At 37.5% G+C, this 21,661-nt stretch overlaps 1 protein-coding gene across 1 annotated transcript in view; it reads left to right on the top strand.

Moving 5' to 3' along the window:
* The window catches only part of erbb4b (erb-b2 receptor tyrosine kinase 4b), an 885,828-nt gene extending 864,719 nt beyond the window's left edge, over positions 1-21,109 (top strand). Inside the window, exons 25-28 of the mRNA XM_030124408.1 lie at positions 2,363-2,533; positions 13,471-13,720; positions 15,927-16,055; positions 17,670-21,109. Coding sequence (XP_029980268.1) covers positions 2,363-2,533; positions 13,471-13,720; positions 15,927-16,055; positions 17,670-18,340 — 1,221 coding nt within the window. The 3' untranslated portion in view covers positions 18,341-21,109. The remainder of the gene's footprint in view (positions 1-2,362; positions 2,534-13,470; positions 13,721-15,926; positions 16,056-17,669) is intronic.
* The last annotated feature ends 552 nt before the right edge of the window (positions 21,110-21,661 follow it).

Raw genomic sequence — 21,661 nt, 5'->3', positions numbered from 1 at the left:
GATTAATTGTGTTACTTATTTATCTATGATTCTGTTGTTAGAGTACATACCAGATACTTTAAATTGGTTGAAATAAATAATGGGTGTCCTGAAAACCTGCCTTATTTAATCATATATTTGTCTTATACTTTAATAGTATTTACAAGACTTATGATGAATAATGTTCTTTACAACAACATTCATTACAATTATTTACCACTTAGTAACACAATCAGCTCCTGTTATTACTACACTACTCTGCTGCTATTATATACAGTACTGTGCAAAAGTCTAAGGCAGCCTTTGGATTTATTGTTTTTGCAGGGCTGAAATGAGCATGCATATTTATTTCTCATTCTCTTTCCTTTACATACAGCAAGAAAATACTGGAAATATGTAAACAGCCATAAAAGATACACAAATCATTTGTAAATTTTAAAGTGACTATTTAACCTTCCCCTCGTGTTAGGGTCTGTACCGACACATTTTAGGTTTTAAAGCTGTGTCTTTCAATTTTGGGACCGGGATCTCACATGGGGTCACCTGGAATTCAAATGAGGTCACCTGAAATTACTAGGAATTGATAAAAAAAAAAAAAGCAACTTACTAATAAAAATATATGGAGAGTTGAGAGAGACAATCACAATACATAAAAGACATGACAAACTGTGAAGCTGAAACTGAAGCACTGTGGTACTGTTTATCTTTCGAATGTTCATTGTGGTCAGTTTCAGATGCTGTAGCTCTTTCATAATTCATAGTTTGAGTTATTGTTTGTTCAATATTAATTGTCAGCCTTGTAAATCCAAGCTGGACTGACTATACATATCCTGACCAAGGAAAATAAAATTCTCACTTTGTGCAGTAATCTACACCTGGCTTTTCTGCCTCCATAATTATATACATTATATAAACTAAATGTTGTCCAAAATTAACATTTATTTGGAACATAGTATAGGAAACTGTTACATGATCAAAAAGAAATTAATTTTAGCAAAAAAAAAAAGTCTGTTTTGAATGTCTGGGGTCACCAGAAATTTGTGATGTTAAAATGGGGTCACAAGCCAAAAAAAGTTGGAAACCACTGTTTTAAAGTTATAAATGAACCACATAAAATTTATGTTTTGCATCAAGGCTTTTTGACTTTGCCAGGAACCTCTATGTCAACAAAATAATACAAAAACATTTTTCTCACTAAATTATGAAATGCTCTGGTTGAAATTATGACCTTTGTATTGTTAGGGTTGGTTTCGATCCAGTTATAAAAATAAAATTACAAAGCAATAATTGGAGCCAAAACCGAAATCCTAAGTGCACTATTAGCCAACACACCAGCCAGCTCCTCTAACAATCATGTGAGCTGTAGGGGATTCTCATTTTGCCTTTTTATCCAGTTTACTTGCACAAAAACAAAGCAAGTAAAGACGGGCATGTCCACACATGTGAGGTCAGTTCATGAGTTGTTGACTTGCAGAGTCCACATCGAGAGGTATACTGACAAAAAAAAGGCCCAGAGGCTCACACCAAAAATATTAAAACCAATATTTTCATGGATAAGGAAGCCTAACAAGGTAACCAAGAGATGAGAAACAAATTGGATGGTAGATAATTTTTTTTAGTGTATTTTACAGCTGATTTAAGACATGGGTCAAAACTGACCCATTAACATAAGAGATCAGAAAGCTAACGCAAGAGGAAGGTTAATGTGATTTCTGACTTCATGACAAGAAGCAGCACGAACAATTAGAAACATCTGACATGTTTTGAATGAAATCTGGTGTAAACATCAGAAAATTAATGCAATAAATCTCATATTGTCTGAAAAAAAAAGGGTTCAAGACATGTTTAGTGCAAAGGGAGGTCACAGTAAACACGACCGCTTTGGTTAATAGAAGCGTGTTTTTTTTTTCCTGAAATTTTTGTTTTTACTGCTGTACATACTTCTTATATATCCAGATTGGATCTTAATACAGAGAATGAAAAATGTATTTGGGTGGTTATTATAAGACTACGAAACCAACAAACCTTATACTGACCTCAGTCTTTAGCACAGTACTGTATGATAATATGGTGTCGCCCGCCTTAGAATGACTGCTCTAGGCTTAATTAAGTTAGTAAAAATAGTAAACATAAGCCAGCATTAATACCAAAAGTCAACATAATAACACAAATCTTTCCACAGTAATAATAATGTTCACCAGCATCCATTTCTTTTTTACTTGTGTGTTCATCTCCCTGTTCTCATATTTAAGGTTTTTCTCAAACTTGATTTAAGTTTCAGCTTGACACAATTAACCACTGATTTGTTATGTTATTGCATTATTACTATTAATAAATACTGAACAGTCTCACACACACTACATCAACACCCAACTTTTCTCAGGGTGACGATCGCATGAAGCTGCCCAGCCCCAACGACAGCAAGTTCTTCCAGAGTCTCCTGGATGAGGAGGAGCTGGAGGACCTGATGGATGCAGAGGAGTACCTGGTGCCACACTCCTTCAACATTCCTCCTCTGGCATACACACCTCGCACACGTATGGACTCCAACAAGGTATTTAACTTCACTGATGATCCAGAAAACATTAATCATATCATCAGCATGTAAAATGTCCCATATTGTTAGCCTCATAGCATAATTGGCTTAGTGATATTTTTGGCCAAATTGCGATATCTGCTTAAAATGAAGCAGCAGTTTTAGGAAAGGAAAGTTACGCAGATATCAAAATTTGGCCAAAAGTATGACTTGCAATATGGAAAATTTCACACAAGATAGTATTATTTCTCTCTTCCTCTGTTGTTTTGAAATGCATATATGACTGAAAATACACTAAACTAACTAACTAAAGATAGTCAAAAAAAAAAGAAAATTTTACTGTCTATAATGTGTTTTTCAATCAACATTTCATGCAGCAAAAGTTTGGCTCTAGTTTATTTTTGCTACTGCATTGTTAATGGTTATTTCAGCTCTGTAGTATCTATGTAGTGCCTTTCTACCTCTCTAATAATACCTAAAAGTATCATTAAGGTTTTTAGAGTTATGATCAGGATGTGAGTATATGGACCACTGTGACCACTGACCACTGGTACTGAGTCACTCTGCCAGGATCCCATGGTGTTAAAAACATGGATGTGTATAATTACTGGATGGAATAACTGTGAGCTCACCCATTGGTTTCTAATGCCGTGTTTCCACTACGTAGAACCAGCTCGACTCAACTGTAGTACCAGATGTTATTCCTGGAGACTGTTTCCATTACAGGATACTACCAACTTTAGAGTACCTGGACGTCATAGCGATGTGGCGCGTAACTTCCATGACGTCTGCTCAGAGAGTTGCTGATGAACTCGCTCGTTGCTTGTTGCCCTGTCAAGCTCACACTGAATTTTTTCATCAGCCATCAAGGACAGAAATGTCTGAACCTCCTCAATAGACCACGGTATAGTTTTGCAAACTGCCATCATGTGGATTAATCTATTGGTATATTTTCTGTAAACTTCCAAATCTGTTTTTTTTTTTTTTTAATGGCGGGGTCGCACATTGATGACACAATGACGCAGAAACAACTGTCTGACCAATCAGTGGTCTGCAGTGTTTATGCGTCACATTTTAGTATCTCTTCACCTGTTTTGGAACCTCAGCCAAGCGGATACCAAAAAACTAGTACCAGGTACCAGATTCCACGTTCTTTTACATAATGTAAACGCAAAAAGGCCGAGTCAAGTCAAGTCAACCTGGTACTACGGAGTGGAAACCCGGCATTCGCTGCAATTTTAAGCCAGTTGCTTGCATTTTGGCAATCGCTGTGTTTTCTGTTTTGGAGCTAAAGATATTTTAAAGATATTTGTACAAAATGGCGGGGCTTCAGGAACACAAGGGGTCATTAGGATCAGGATAAACTTTATTGTCCCATACTGGAAATTAGCCTTGGACAATAGTTCTGCACGTTGCTGCATTCACATTCGGACACATACAATAACAAAACACACTCAGTCACAAAATTTTCAGTCAGCATAGTTACAATTATGTCATGGGTGACCTAATCCTAAGCAAAAGTGTAAACTCCATCTAGCACTGTGTAACAAAGTCATCTTTCAGTCTTGTCAGTGGAACCTGTTAACCGCAACTACAGTGGAGCTGTCTGTCAGGAAAACGCTTTTATTAAATAAGAAATTCACAAAGTCAGACTCGACCAGACAGAGCTGCTATACAGACCTGTCAAAGCCTGACATGGCCTTTTATTTACCTTGAGATCTCTTTAACAGAGGAAAAAAATTCAAGATGGACCAGAGCACTTATTAGAGCTACCATATAAAACAAATGAGCCCCAGAGAGGGGGGGTGGGGGGTGATTACAGACATAGTATTTTTTAGAGAAGACCAATGTAAGTCGTAAGGATCCAGGTTTTTTTGGAGTGGCACCTAGTGATCAATGATATTATTACAACTTTAAGAGATTTCTGCATTGGCTTCATTTTGAAGCAGAGGTCCTTGCCCCATGATGGAAAACTAATGCTACAGCTGAGGCGAAGATGATCTATTTAAAAACTAATTTCAGTAGCAAAGACAGTGGAAGAAAGTTCATCACTGCACACAGCTTTAAATGACAGGAATGGAGTTTGATGCTGAAATGACCGCGTTTATTCTACACGGGGGTGTTTGATCATGAGGCTAATGAGGGTATAAAGTTAGTATGTGATGTTATTATATTTGCTAAGATAGCCATTTGTGGATCCAAGACTACCTAATTGTGCTTCTGATTAAAAAAAAAAAAAAAAAAAGGTACAAAAAAAATCCAGAGTCAATCCAGAGACAAAAATAAAGGTATTTACCAATTTTATGATTATAAGCCAAATAATACAATTTTAGTAGATGACAAACAGGAAGAAAACTCCAAGACATTCTCATTAAGCATTAAAATGTCTTTATTCTCATGACATAGTCATATATAGACCTTAAAAAAAAAAACACTTCAACTTGTTTCTGACATGTTGAAGGACCTAGAGTTTTCCAGACTTCTGTTTTGTTTGAAGGCTTGAAGCCGAAACACGTTGGAGTGTTTTTTAAGGTCTATATATGACCATTCCATGAGAATAAAGGCATTTTAATGCTTAAAGAAAGTACCTTGGAGTTTTTTTTTCATGTTTGTCATCTACTTTATGAATCCATTTTTCCAAAGAGCACCTCACATAAACTCTGTTTTGGGTCCTAAAAGCATTCCGTCGCGTGATTTTTTAATACAATTTATTTTGGAAAGTGATCAATTTTGTGTCATTTTATTCCTTGTAAAATAAGTAATTTTGTAGCTGCTTATCTTTTAATTTTGCATAGACTCTTGATTACTATTTTTTATCGTCATTCCTTTTTGAGTCTAACAGCAGGCATCGAACTGTGATGGAAAAGGGGACAATATAAAGTTACAGTACTCGCTCCCATCATTTAGAAAGCAGTTAAAGTGACGTCGGAATGATTTTGCTCAGCATGTATCGCAGAGCTCTAGTGTTCAACCACAAAAGATCGAGCTCTCCAAACTGAACTCATACAGCGTTCTCAGTTTCATTCTCATCTTTATCTTGCAATCCCTGTTTTGTCTGCTCTTCCTCCATTGTGAAACTGTGGTAATTGCCTTTTTTTTCCCTTCCAAATATGAGGTTTTCAGCCAGATTCCCTCAATTCTTTAGCTGTTCAAATGTTCATCTTCTATCTCTGGATTTAAATCTATCACGAAACCAGACACACAGCCAGGCAACTCAGCCATTTTGTATTCCAATATCCCTCTGTGTTTGTGTCAGGATAAAGCGTCTTCTGAATGCCAATGAGACATGCAACTTTTTTTTCCATCTCAGCTTGGTGTCTGCATATTTTTTGGAATAATATTTATACAGTTATTTATTTTTTCTCATTAGTGTGGATTGCATTTGCAGGTAGTTAAATCAGACAATTAGGTCAATAAATCTCTCTGTAACTAATTTCTTTCAATTGTTATAAGCTGAAAATTTGACAAGAAACACAAAGCGACAGCAGTTGGTGTCCTGTAACTTACTTTCATGGATTATTTGAAACAGTCAACTGATACTGAAACTGTCAGAAAATGTGTCTGCAAAGAAATTTAGACTAAAGACACAACATTTCAGTGTTTAGGTAAAAATACATCCCAGCCTTGGGGTCTTTGAGTCAGTTCTATGTGAATGGAGTCCTATAAGAGAAGTGGCTCAGTTCACAGAATAAACAAGTGTTCAGAGAACGCAAACCTCCGCCAAGCACCCCAAACAGTGTGCATGTGTAGATCGACTATTTCTTTTTCAATTAAACAGTTTCAAGGTTGTTCCATACAGCAGAAAAAGTTGAAGCTTGGTACCAGTCATGTGTATGTCAAATTATATTAAATTCCAATCAATATTTGTTGAGTTATAATGAAAAATGTGTCGTTTTTGGGATTTTCAGTGTTACATTGAAATGTCCACAGAATCCACATTCCACAGTGGATGTGGACAATTTTCTGCCAGATACAAGATATTGTTATAAGCTACAGGTGGATCAAATTGGAGGCTAATAGGAGTCATTTTGAATTTTTTTATGAATTTTCAAAAATTGCTCAATGATGAGAGACAGGAAAATCTGAGATTTTGTGACCTTGCTGTGACCTTGCTGTGACCTTGAACTTTGGCCTACTTGGCCCAAAATTTAATGGGTTTGTCCCAGGGCCTAGGCCTATCTGTGGGTACAATTTGGTAAAGATGGTTGTAATAGTTTTCCCATAAGTGCTAAACAACAAAACACGGCAAACAACAAACAAACACACAAAGCAAAGGTGATCACAATTTTTTTTTGTTTTACCATCCTGGCGGGAGTTAACTAGAAAAGCACTTGGAGAGCACAGACCTCCGCCAAGGCAGATCAGCCACCCCCCCCCCCCCCCCCCCCCCCCCCCCCCCCCCCCCCCCCCCCCCCCCCCCCCCCCCCCCCCCCCCCCCCCCCCCCCCCCCCCCACCCCCCCCCCCCCCCCCCCACCCCCCCACGAGCACCATCAAAATTTAATCATTTGTTCCTTGTGCCAGTATCAACATTTCCTGAAAATTTAATCAAAACCCGTCCATAACTTTTTCAGTTATCTTGCTAACAGACAGACAAACAAACAACACCCCCCATGCCCCCTCCTCCCCGATCACCACCAAAATTAATCATTGTTCGTTGTGCCAGTATTAACACTTTCCTGAAAAGTTCATCAAAAATCTGTCCATAAGTTTTTCAATTATCTTGCTAACAGCCAAAAAACAAACTAGAAACCACCGGAAAGCACAGATCTCCACCAAGGCAGATCAACACCCCCCCCCCCCCCCGATCACCACCAAAATGTAGTCATTTGTTCCTTGTGCCAGTATCAACGTTTCCGGAATATTTCATCAAAATCCGTCAATAACTTTTTGAGTTATCTTGCTCACAGACATAGGTTAAAACATAACCTCCGTTGTTCCTTGGCGGAGACAATAACTATTTTGGGATAAGTGTTGGTTCCATAACAATCAGACGACTTAAGTGATGACCTGTAACATCTTCTTAATAGACTAGGAAAAGACAACACCACCTGATAAGATCTAACATTAAGTAATTCATCATTTTATCCAAGTAATGGATCAATCACACATTTAATTTTTTATACCTCTTTTCTGTTTAATATTAAACCCAAAGTAAAAATAACCAAATTCACCAAACATGTCACTAATGTCTCTCATCACAGCTAAAACTAGAAGCACTCGGAGAGCGCAGACCTCCGCCAAGGCTGATCAGTGCCCCCCCCGTGGGCCCCCCCACCCCCAATCACCACCAAATTTAATAATTTCTTCCTTATCCCATTTCCAACAAACCCTGAAAATTTCATCCAAATCTGTCCGTAACTTTTTGAGTTATGTTGCACACTAACGGACAGACAAACAAACAAACAAACAAACAAACCCTGGCAAAAACATAACCTCCTTGGCGGAGGTAATAAATCTGTTCAACCAGAAGATGAACTGTTGTAGTGGCTGGATTGGAAATAGGAAGGTCTTTAATTTGACACTTTTGCAGAAACACTCACACTTGTCTGAATACCTTCGTCCAACTTCACTCATACTGTGCGCTCTACAAACACACAACTGAACAACTCAGTTAATCTCTGTTGCCACATGGACTTTGCTCATCAGAACAAGTCATACTTCAGCTATAAATGGCTCCTGCTGCTTTGACTATACCATAAGATGCCTGTGTCAGTCTCGCTCAACATAATACACCTGAAACACTGTGGAATACAAAGTGTGTATTTCCTCTAGGTTGTCACAGTTTCCTATTGAACTGCAAATTAAATAGGGAAAAAACACTTATAGTACACTACATAGGGTAATGCCAAACAAATACAGTAGGTTTGACATTCTGCTCATGCTTCATGACAGGTCTCTGATAAGTTTTGTGTAATATATTCATAGCAGAACAAACAGCATGCAGATTTCCAGCTCAGTAAAGAAGCTCAAACCCCATCAGTCTAACACTGTACTGTAGTGCCTAATGTTGATCCATCTGACTGTTGCATGGAGGAATTTGACATTCACTCAACATTCTCATTTGTTCTGACCTTGTAAATATATTAGCCTTGAGGGTATATAGTAACCTGCATATAACGTGGATGCATGTGTTTGGTTTGATTCCTGTGTGGAGCATTTGTTGCATGTTATTTCATGTCTCTTTCAACCTGCTAAAAGAGACAAGCAGATAAATAATTGTTGAATATTTTGGTCAGTCTGTAATGGTTGTACAAAACAGAACTGAAATGAGAATGACCCCTAAATTCCAATTCAGTTCTTGAATTTTAATTTGAATTGAGATTGCAGTTAGGATGCGGAATTGTAATTCAAATTTAAATTACAGGAAGTAGAATTGGAATTCAATCAAATTGAAAGAAACTCATGATACATAATTAAGGTGTATTTAATAATGAAGCTTTACTGTATATTTTACATATGATTACAACATGAATTTCATACAGATATTATTGTATGGACTTTATGTACACAATACTTTATTATAATAAATAGGCCTTTTTTTTAACCACAAATTAATATTAAAAACATACTCTATAAAACAGATCATGAAAATTGTAATAACTTTCAAATTGTGGAAAATGATAGGACAATGCTTCATTTCCCAGAATACCTGGGAAGTCATTGTTTCATTTCATTACTTTGAAATGAAGATATTGCTAATAATTCAACATTAAGGGAATGTATGCTTAATGTTAGTGTCTGTACTTTCATTTGGAAGAAAAATGTATAGTAAAAGTATTACATTCTCACTGATATGTGATAAGTATGAATTTCTCTGAATTGCAATGAATTTAATTCCACTTCCTGTAATTCCAATTCAAATTCAGTTCAAAATCCTGTGGGGTGGAGTTACTCATTGAATTGAATTAAAGTCTGAAATTCTGAATTTCATACAACCCTGGTATGTATATGTAATATTGTAGATGCATGTGGTAAATGACGGTAACAGCAGTTGTGTTCTTGTGTTGTTTTTTTCACTCAGTCATGACTTAGTACCAGTGGAAAAACACCCATAACTACATCTGTATGTGCTCTGTAAATGTGCACCTTTCAGTATGGATATAATCTCTTTTTTTATAGATGGTAACAAGGCTGCACGAGCATTTCAAGCATTTTTTGTTTGTTTTGAACTGAAAGTGAACCATTCCGAGCAAAGTATCTAAATGTCTCTAGAACATGCTGTGGTTGTACAGAATTTTGTTTTGGTGAACACTGACTGGGAGGGGAATCCATGAATTTTTGAAGAAGGAGTGACTGAATGCATTTTGTATCAAAGCACAGCAAAAGTAAACAGAGTTTAGGTCACATAGTTCACTGATACTGTGAATATATGAAGAGCTTAAAAAAAAGTCTACATAGTGTTGAAACAAGTGTTTAAATTACTACAAACCGTGACATGTCTGGATGAATAATTTGTCATTTTTCACTGACAACATACCCTAACTAGCACACTGAGGTAGTGCATAATGTTTGCACAATAGCTCGTATCGTATAGTAAAATAAAACGCATGAGTATATGAATCAAGAATGTTTTTTCTATACAAAGTGAAAAGGAAGACAAGCAGAGAAATCAAAACAAAAAGTGAAAGATATCCATCATAGTATGTATTTAAGTCCAAATTACACTGCACTCCCAAAAGTTCCAGTGGCTTCCTCCATTTCTGCAGGAACATATGAGTCCTTGTATTAATATAGTGTTCTACTTTTTCCAGTATGAATTAATTTTACTTAACCCTGTAAAGCCTGAACCATTAAATAACTGAAGAAAATTCCACTTCTTTAAACTGGAATTTAAAGAAGTGGAGTTGAAAAATTTTTCAAATATCAATTTCCATGTATGATTTTCAATTTTGTATCATATTTGATACATCAGGTCTCAATGCTTAAATATTATTTTTAAACCAAAAAATAAACAAACAATATAGCATAAACATGTCTAACAAATTGGTAATTCCTTTTCAAAATTGGCAAAGTTCTGCCTCCTTCTTCATGAATGACAGTCTTGTAGTGTCACTGCAAAGGTATCTGGAGAATGAATTCCTCCCCCTAGTGGATTATCTGTGTATTGCATGTATCTAATTGTATACATCGGGTTTTTCAAGAAAAAAAAAATCACACTGATCATGTAGAGGGCTTCAGAACTCATGTATACGTGTGGCATTAAAGGGTTAAAGCAGTATAGTAAAAGTATTTCAGTTTTGCTTTTTTTTTTTGGTCAATTTAGATGGCACAGTGAACTTTTTACACAGGCCTGGGCTCCCAGTGCCCCCTCATAACCCCAAAAGTAGGGGGAGGTAGTATTTTACATCATGTTGTCTTCATAGGAATCTAAATGAAGCTAAATGCCAAAATATACTTAAATATATGAAGTAATGTTTATATTGCTAATCAATAGCGTTAAAAATTGCAGCAACTTCAGATTTTACAAGCAGAGTTAAACATTAGGACAAGAAGCAAAGGATGAAATGCAAATGAAGGCTGAGAGATGGTGGTTAAAGAAAGAGTGACAGGGGAATAAGAGAATAGCGTGACCTTTTAGCTTTAGCTAATACCTGCAGGACTTGTGCAGACCACTGCATTGGAGTTTTCCAAAACACGACAGAGTTGGACTCTTATTACTGTGTTTGCAAGCTTCTTAGACACTGCATGAGGGAATGTAAAAGGAAAAACACACCTCTTTGGATAAATAAAAAGGCAAAACCAGAATAAAGCTCCCAGTGAGGTTCTTAAAAACACTTTCTTGTTATGAGCAAAGACACAAATGCACACAGCAGGGCACAGCTGATATGACCACTCAAAGACTTTACTGCATGGAGCCTTTTAATTAAAATTCTTTTAATTAAATTGTCCTTGGCAGTCATGCTGCCATATCATTGTTTGCCGCTGCTGTGTATCTCCCCTGCCTGTCATATTTGAATATTACAGATGAACAATGGGACAAATAGCTTGAATTGTCTTTTTTTAGATGCCATGTAGAAATCCCTTTTTCTAATTTCATAATACTTTTATGTGGAACTTTTTCAAATTATTTATATATTAAGCACTTGCTTGAATATAATCCAGCCTTAAGGGTGTGATTTCCAAAACCTGGACAACACACACAGAGATTCTTTGTTTTTATAAAGTGTTGAGGAAATTTGAGGCAAACTTTGAAAAGTGGCAAAAACATTCATTTGAGCATTAATTTTTAGAACCACTTAATACTCAGAATGGGCCCAGTGATGCTGAGCATATCCCAGTAATAATAATAATGGTAATATCATGATCACAATATTTTTATGTATTTTCCAAGGATGAAACAAAAAGAGAATTTGTGTGAGAATTTGAAAATATCTGCTCCAACGCATTTTATGGAAATGCACATAAATCACATTTTCTTTTTATTATTACCTCCGCCAAGGAGGTTATGTTTTTGCCGGCGTTGGTTTGTTTGTCTGTCTGCTTGTCTGCAAGATAACTCAAAAAGTTATGGACGGATTTGGATGAAAATTTCAGGAAAAAATGATTAAATTTTGGTGGTGATGGGGGGAGGGGGCACTGATCTGCCTTGGCGGAGGTGCCGGCAGAGTGCTTTTCTAGTTTCTCAATAGTTTGCATCAGATTCACTTGATACTTAATAGAAACTCTTATTGTCTCTTCACTCAGAATGTAAAACAAATGTATTCAGCCAAAAAAAACACCTTATATTAGCCATTAAATGCTTCTTCTGTACTTTTTATTAGAGCCATGTGTAAGTAGCTGTAACATAACCATCTGTTGGTCACACACAATGCAGCTTAGATCATTCACTTCAAGCCACATTGTGAAAATACATTAGTTTTGTTTTTGTAGTGTTTCAAAACATTTCAACTTCAAACTTGCTTGACATTTTTCAGAAACGTGGTTACTTTCTAACTTTATTCCTCAAAAAAGAAAACAAATCTCATCATTTTCAGTCCCTGTTATAACAGTAAATGGCTGCGCTGTTGAAACTGTACTGTATTACATTCAAATAAAAAACACAAATATATTATAGTGCAGGTAGAATTTGTTGAGATTTCTGATTAAAAATAGAACAAATGCATTTAGATCCCTAATCTATCATCATAGCCAGTGTTGTGTGTATTGCGTTACTACTGAAAATTTGTTAATGAAGCTTAGTTAATTTTTCAATTCTGCACGTTACTTTTCTTAGGGACAGATTTGCCAAGTGTCACATACAATTTTTACCCTAAAATTTTTTTACCCCCTAAGAATTATGCGTATGCTCCAAACTGTCGGGCATGCATAAACACATTCTTTTCTATGTAAACATCCGGTAGTGAAACAGCTGCACCTGTGCAATAGTCACAAGCTCTCATTTCACTTCGTTTCACCACATAACTAAACAAGAGTTGGACAAAAAAGTAGCCCTTATGTATTCTGTGTTCACCTATATGCCTATAAGATATATAGAGGCTATGTCATTTCATATTTCATATTGTTTGATAGGGTTTAGTGGTGGTGTTGAAGCCTATAGTAGTCCAGTGTTTTCCTGTCAAGTGCTCTGTTTGTGGCATTTTTTTATAACAAAGAGCACAAAAGAAATACCTGTTATGTCCTCCATCGTAGAACTTTATGTAGCCCTACATATTTAGGAACAGATATGTGGTTCTGCCCAAAGTCCAGCAACATAAAAGTAACAAGTAACGTAAAAAGTTACTTTCAATAGAGGATAAATAAGTAAAGTAATGGATTGCTTATTAAAGCAGTAATGAGTAGAAGCAGAAGTTACCTTTAAAAGTAGCTTCCCCAACACTGATCATAGCAGACTTCTATGGTTTCTGTATATTTTACTGTCATATACTATATTCCTCAAGTCTGGTAAATACCGACTTTCATGGACATAAAGTTTGACACTCCTGTTCTGTTCCTTCTATACCTTTTCTCTCTTCAGAACCAGTTTGGTTACCAGGACCCCAGTTTCAGCATGGAGGACATGCTCGCCACTCTCCCCAGAGTAGTGTCTGTTCCCCCTGTGACTGCCAGCTGCATGCCCCCTCAGGACCTGGCCTCAGGAGGGCCGATGGCTGGTGGGTTTAGCCGTGGAAGTCAGGAGGACCCCCGCTGCAATGGCACCCTAAGGAAGCAGGCCTCCCCAAGGGCCAGCACCCTGACACCCGGCTCAGCTCTCGGCGCAGGACAAGGTAAAGAAGACTGAGTGGAGGAATGTCTCCTCACTATAAGAAGATACTTAAGAGGTCTGGAACTGAGGTATCAGAGCAGTTTGGGTGGAGAAATTAGGTGTTGACACTGTAAAGGTAAAACTTCCAGAGGCGATGTTTTGCAGATGAAGTACTTTTTTTCCCCCCAAAAGTAACTCTGTGGAAATTCTGTACATCTTCTGGCAAATTAATGATAGTGACTATGATGAACATATTGTAAGATAGTCAGTGTGTCAAGTGTTTTGTACTTAGATACCATTTTCTCACTTCAGAATCAGAATCTCTTTATTGTCATTGTACAAGTTCAACAAAATTGAGGTAGAGCTCTCCAGTTTAATGCAAGAAATTACAAGGCACAACAAATAACAGTAAGAAGGCACACTTACTTACATTAGAAAAAAAATAAATAAAAGTATTGCAACTAGGAATGTTTGTAAAAAAATATTTAGTATTAAGTAATGCAAATAGCGTGAGAGTAATGCAAATGACATTGGAAATAGTGCAAATGACATGAGAAAATAAATATTGTGGGATAAATAATGTGAAAAGATAAAATAATATGGAAGACTGTAAACATTTGACAGAAATTGCACACGTTATAGGTAGGGGTGTAAGAAAATATCAGTTCTGTAATATATTGTGATATTTCATTTCACAATACTGTATCGATATTAAAAAAGTACTGTATTGATATTTTTAGGTATTTATTCAAATGCAGATATTATGGAGGTTCATTTTTGTTTTTGTTGTTTTTCTTTTTTTGTTTATATTTTATCTATTATTATTTAACACTCTTTTATGAAATAATGTTAGTTACTTTGTTGAGATTCCACAAAAATAATGTTATGATGTTAGTTATAAACTAATAGAATATGAACATTTGAACAGGATCTTAAACTGTAATATCTGTAAAACATAATTTACATTTTAACACAGGAACATTTTGTGATACAGCATCAGATCCTGTTCTGATCAAATCAGAATGTGTTTAGTATTTGTGCCTATTTCTGGTAACTCAATTCTTCAAGGAAATAATCATTTAAAAAAAGAAAACAAAAAATTGCCTTTTTAATAGTATCATGATGTATCGTGATATATTGTATCGTGATCCTAGTATTGTGCTTTGTATCATATCACCAGATTCTTGCCAATACACACCCCTAGTTATAGGGTATGATGAGACTATTGCAGTGAACATCAGTGGTCTTGCAGGTGTCCTATTGACACCCACAAGAGCACTGATGTTTACTGCAATAACTTCATTCGCATGAAGCAAAATATGCCATAAAGATTCAAAAGATTTCAATCTTTTGGATTTTATTAAGTGGATTCCTTCAGTATTAGAAACATGAAGTGAAACTTTTACCCACACATTACAGACAGAAACTTTAATATATATTTTGTGAAATGATTCATACTCATATATGCCAAGCATATTTTTCAGTTTTATTTAAATAGTAAATTGCATTCATTCATTTGATAGCCTGGAGTTATCACATACACAGAACCATTTTCTTCAACTGTCTGACTAAAAATGGGGTAAGTATGAAAAAAAAAAATGTTTTGGGATGAAAAAGTAGTAGGAATAAACAAATTAAACTTACCAAGAGTCTAAACACACCTAATGCCATTAGCAATTCAGCAGCTGAGGATGAACTGCAATGCATTCCTTTTCAATTTGAGCGACTCAAAGCTGTGAAGCAATTTCAGCTTTAAGAGGTGTTCTACGTGCAATATAAAGCCATTCCGGTGCTAGTCAGTTGGAATAAATTTCTACCACACAGAAGCACATTTCTATCTCATCTTCTGATTTGTTTAAAGAGGAACAAAAGTGAATCAAATTAAGCTTTATAAATAAATAGGCATGTAACTGCTTTTATATGTGAGTGGATAACACAGTCAGAGGCACATTAATGTGTTCAAGGTACTGTATTAATGCATCATACAGATCTGTGGCATTATTCACACTCAAACAGTGATCCTTTGTCATCTATTTAAACCCAGTTAAAATGTAGGTTTACCCACATGCAAGAATCATATTGTTATACTAACATGTGTTCAACAGGTCTGAGATTGAATATTTGTCTGCAGAAGTCACATCGAAATACTGCCCATTTATAAGGACACAGAAATCTCCACTTTATTTCTTACAAGTCTTCTTTTCTTTCTTTTTTTTCGATTACCAAAGGTGGCGGAGAGGACAGTAGTTCTCAGCGTTACAGTGCTGATCCCACTGGTCTTTTGGGGGAACGAGGAGCAAAGGCGGATAAGGACCAGGAAGGATACCTGACTGCACTGAGAGACAAGAAAAACTCAGGTTATACGAGTATTTTAAAACGATTGTATGTGCACGGAAAAGTAGTGGTTATTTTCAGAAGGACAATAGTTCTATTGTGCCTTCTTGTATAATATTCAAAGGCAAAGGGCCAATCCTAATTCACCCCTTGGTCCTCCCCCTTACCCCTTGGCTCTTGCACTTGACACTACCCCTTGAAATGGAGCTGCAAGGGGTAGGGGTTGAAACATTCTCCTATGAAATGGGATAAGCCTTCGCAACCTGTTACATCATCAGCAGTCATCGATGCCGCTATTAACAGATGTGACAACTTTGTTTTCGAAAGTATTCACCATGTCGTCAGCAGCTATAACCATCTCTGTTCCATGGGTTTTGGTCATCTTTTTCGGCTACCAACTATAAACTGCCGAAATCCGATCTATAACACATTGAAATGACATTAAAGAGTTGATCAAATGATTACGTTGTTTACAAAGAAAATAAGTACATTTGTGTGTTCTTTCATCATACTGCTGCACTTTTTTGCTGTGTTTACCTCCATCTTGCCAATGATTCGAACAAAATTATGGGAAATTTCTCCAACCCCTCTGTTCGTAGCTTCCTGAAAAATCTCAGTTTCAAGGACTATACAGCCCTCCGCCTTAGCCCTTCCCCTCTGTCTAATCGAGAATTGGGACAACACGGAGGGGTAGGGGTAAGGGGGAGGGCCAAGGGGTGAATTGGGATTGGGTCAAAGACTCCTGAACAGCAGGCTTTGTGTTTTTTTAAAGAAGCTCCATGTAGTATTTGTACTTTAAAATATTCAATTGTGACCTAAGCATATCAGAGTGTTCAGAATAAAGAGTCTCTAAGTTGCCAACGATGCCAATGAATTTGATTGTAAAGATATGAACTGAGACAGATATATGCGACCACTAGAGGGAGTTGTGAGTCACTCGGCCGGTTTTCCATGGTGAGGAAAACTAACACTTTGGGTCGTTTGACCAAAGTGCCAGAAAGTGATTAGACAGACAGACAGACAGACAGAGAGACAGACAGATAGATAGATAGATAGATAGATAGATAGATAGATAGATAGATAGATAGATAGATAGATAGATAGATAGATAGATAGATAGATAGATAGATAGATAGAGTGGGTGGGCCGATGGATGGATGGATGGATGGATGGATGGATGGATGGATGGATGGATAGATGGATGGATGGATGGAATTTTTGAACTTACAATGAATAATCATAATGAACAGTATTGTACAGGTTACTTCCAAACTGTAATCCATTACAGATTACAAGATAGATAGATAGATACTTTATTAATCCCGAGGGAAATTCAAGAAGTCTGAGGGAAATTCAAGATAAGGATGAGAACCATGAAGAAGCAACCTTCAGAGTCAAGCAGAAAAAGTGTCAAAAACTACAAGCACTGTTGTTGTTTCCTCCACTGGACACAGCTCTAAATGAAAAGAATGGAGTTTGGTACTGAAATTGCAGTGTTTATTCTGCACAGATGAGTTTGATCATGAGGCTTATGAAGCTCTAAAGTTAATATGTGATGTTGTTATCTTTCTTAGTCGGCTGTTTGTGGATCCATATTTCTTCACTAATCAACCACCTCCTCCTTTTTCATTTCACAGACTATCTCAACCCAGTAGAGGAAAACCCTTTCGTCACACGTCGAAGAAACGGTGATGCCCACGCAGTAATTGACGGAGCCGGTTGCCACACTCTGCACATGGTTGCAGGAGCTGCTGTTCCCAAGAGCCAGTCCGCTGTCGGGGATGACGAGTACGTCAACGAGCCACTGTATCTGAATACCTTTCTTAACCCCGTGGACAAGAACGGATTGGCCGGGGCAGTCTCTCTTGTCGGCTCTGGGTCTTCTGCTGCTCAGTCAGTATCTCAGACAGTCAACCCGTCAACGTCGAGTCACACGGTCTCCTCTGCTGGATATGTGGTCGCCCCTGGCCACCTCTCCCATCCGTCGTATCCATCACACACCCTGCATCCGGGGCATTCAGGACATGCTCTGCACTCAGGCATCACCAGCAGCACCATCATGTTTGATAAAAAAGGCAAGAAAGCCACTTTTGACAATCCTGAATACTGGCAGCACAGTCTCCCCCCGAAGACCTCAATGCACAACCCTGAGTACCTGCAGGACTGCAGCACACGATTCTTCTACCGACAGAACGGACGCATTCGCCCTGCTGTGGCTGAAAACCAGGAATACCTGTCCGAGGCTGCCATGAAAGCCGGCAATGTATTGCCACCACCTCCATACAGACAGAGGAACACTGTGGTGTAGTGACCCACCTGTAGTACAATGGAGGGATGAATCAAGGGGCATGGGTGGAGATGAATGGATCCTGAACTGTCCGCTCATTTCCATGCAGTATTTCTATACTTGGGTTTTCCCTGCCCCCACCCCCCCACACCCCGCTGAACACTTCTCTTTGTCATGTCTGATTGCAAGATGTTTATTCTAATTCTAAGGGTCTGCCTTTTGTTGACAAGATTACAATAACCATTACTTACAGCCTCACTTTACACTCAGACTTTAACTCTTTCTTAGTTCCATCCTTGACTCCTATGATACGTAGACACATCTGTGAGAGGTTCTATCCCCGGAACAAACTTTCCTGCTCTCTTTACCACCAGTAAGACACGAAAACGACACAATCAAAAAAGATTTGAGTTCTAAAAGAAGGAAAAGTAGAAATTAACCGAGGTGAGGCCAAAGAAGATTATTACCATGACCATACAAAAGCTGAGATCGCTATTCATTTTACGCCCATGAATTGTGCTTCACCTTGTCTTTTTAACACATTTTCACATGACACATGCGTCTGGACTTGCATCGTGACTTATCAGCAAACCCTGCAGTCAGGCTTAAAAGGCCAGATGTGGTTTGCATGCTTATACGCACATGCTCCTTTGACTTGTTCATGTTTTTGTGCCAGTAATGGTCTTCAAACATTTATCACAGAGAGCACATATCATGCTTGAGACGTGTTAACATGCCTGCAGCCCTGACACAATAACAACCATCCATTAATTTGCAAGTAAATACACACACAGATAGATAAGGCTGCTGCGCTGTGAAATATATTCTGAAGGAGAAACCCAATTGACCTTGCGCTGGAAGACAGAGAGTGTGGATGATGGCAGTCAGTGGTGCAGCGCTGAGAAAGGGTCAACGGGAAAGTAAATGTCACCACACTTTTATGGAAAGCTGTGATGTCCCCGCGCCGTTCAGGTCCTGGTGGAAAGCTTTCAGTATAATATTGGCATGGCTAGTTTGGGATTGAAAAGGTTGATTTCTCAGAAGACAAGCCTTCGACTCCTACATTCCTACACCTTCTGTTACCCATGCCATCACAAGAACCGGCGACAACTCTTAAGTCCATAAGCATGATGACTGGCATATAAAGCAGGCACGGAATGAAACGTATGAACAGAACGCGAGGAAAATGTCACATGGACCAGAAGGGTTTTGTTTTGGGTTTTTTTTTTACCTTGGCCATGCAATCAAGCCTGTATGCTGGTTTGTTTCTGTCAGCAGGATTACACAAAAACTACTTGTTGGAAGGGTAGGACACGGCCAAGGACAAGCCCATTATATTTTGGAGCAGATTCATAAAGAGGAGCAGAGCCTGATTTTTGTTTCACTTCTCTGAACATTTCCAGATAGGGTGTTGATTGAAATACAGGACTGCAGGGCCTTGGCAGAGATATGCATTCTCAGAGTGCCCTTTTAATTTGTTTTGTTTGTTTAAGCATCAGGGATCTCTTTGTGTTTTTTTCTTTATTCTTTTTTTTTTTTTTTTTTTTTACTTTGTCACATTGTCTTACACTGGACCTAATGAAGAGCAGGATAAACAGCACAGACACCCAGCCAAGAAAAAGCACTGTGGAAATGGTAAAGAGGCAAACCCTACAGAGCTGTAAATAAGCCAATTACATGTCATTACCAGACAAACACAATCCTGTATAAAGGCTCTGTGGACCAAGCCGTTTCTGGAAAGATGTTGAAGTACATCATAAAAGCAGGATTAAAAAAAAAAAAAAAAAAAAAAAAAAGATGCATTTTCCACTTATTAACTTGGCGTGAGTACAGAGCTGTGCTGTGTTTCTAAGGTTAGGGGTTGGTTCATTACAATAAAACAGGACACTTTTCCTTTGTATGGGTGTCTCACACTAATGGTGCAATGCTATCACTGAATCCACTGAAAGTTCGCTTTCTGTACACTACTGCCAGATGCCACGGTAAACTCTGCTTCTGATGGAGACCACAAGCATCTGTCCTTGAATGACTGTAAAGCCTATTTAGGCAGGAGCTGATAATTTAATAGCACTTAATGCTCTGGCACAGCCAAATGACTTCGCTGTTATTCTCGCTCTAAGCAGCAATTCGTTTTTTTCTCATCATAGCACAACATTAATTTACAGTGAGACAATACTGAACCTCAAGTCATGTGTTTTACGAAGCATTTGACCAAAAGTGGAGTATGTCCACGTGTAAAATAATGAATACCACCTTAGTAGTATATGGAGTTGGGCGATATGATGATACACGCTACATTATCACCTACATTGTATTACTTTAGTCATCCCTGTTAAAGCAACTGCAATACATAGAGTGAAGTAATTTGTTTGACAGATGTTTTGTTTTGTTTTTTTGTAAAGTAGAGGTATTTCCTGACTTTAATATTTTAGTATAGGCCAAACATCTGAAATACTGGACATTTATGAAACAAATACTATAGCCTATTTTTATTAAAGGTACCCACTGTCTTATATTCCTACTTCTCTCAAACCACACATATTTTACACAGGCAAGATACCAATGTAAGATCAGGGGTTATTAGTTAGTATTTATTATTTTTTATCCTTCCAATCTTTAAATTGTTCTCCGTGAAAGCTATGATAAACTGTTTTCACTGTAAAATACTGCAATGCCCCTATTACCTAAACTAGATATTAGGGATGCACCGATACCACTTTTTTCCAGACTGAGTACAAGTACTTACATTTGATTACTTGCCGATACCGAGTACCGATACGAGTACTTAATAATCCCATTCCAGTTGTTAGTTGCTTTTGTAAATGTGCTTTATTGTCGTTGTCATTAGTCTGACTGGAACAAAGTGCTGCTACTGACATTTAATGTGTTGGAATGAGCATTTCTCAATTAATCCACCAGGGGGCGCCGCTCTGAATTAACCATACTGGACAAATACAATGACGAAGAGTAAAGTATTTTGAGAAGAAGAAGAAGAAAGTCAGTAATAACAAACATGGAGACGACAGAGGTAACACTAATGTGATACTAATGTTGCAGCATTTTCGCTAGTAAGGTTTAAAACAGGGGTGTCAAACATGCGGCCCGGGGGCCAAATGCAGCCCGCCAAATGGTCCAGTTCGGCCCCTGGGATGTTTTTGCCGAGTGCAATAATTCCACAGTCTTGAATTGAATTAAGTAAAAAAAATTTATCTTGAATTAAGGAAAAAATCTTGAATTAAGCCAAAAAAAACCTCTTCAATTAAGCAAAAAAAAAAAAAATCTTCAATCAAGTAAAAAAAAATCTTCAATTAAGCCAAACAAAAATCTTGAATTAAGCCAAAA

Source organism: Sphaeramia orbicularis, chromosome 21 (assembly GCF_902148855.1).
Source record: "Sphaeramia orbicularis chromosome 21, fSphaOr1.1, whole genome shotgun sequence".
NCBI lineage: Eukaryota > Metazoa > Chordata > Actinopteri > Kurtiformes > Apogonidae > Sphaeramia > Sphaeramia orbicularis.
Note: the sequence above shows the minus strand (reverse complement) of the source record. Positions and strands in the feature narration are given on the sequence as shown.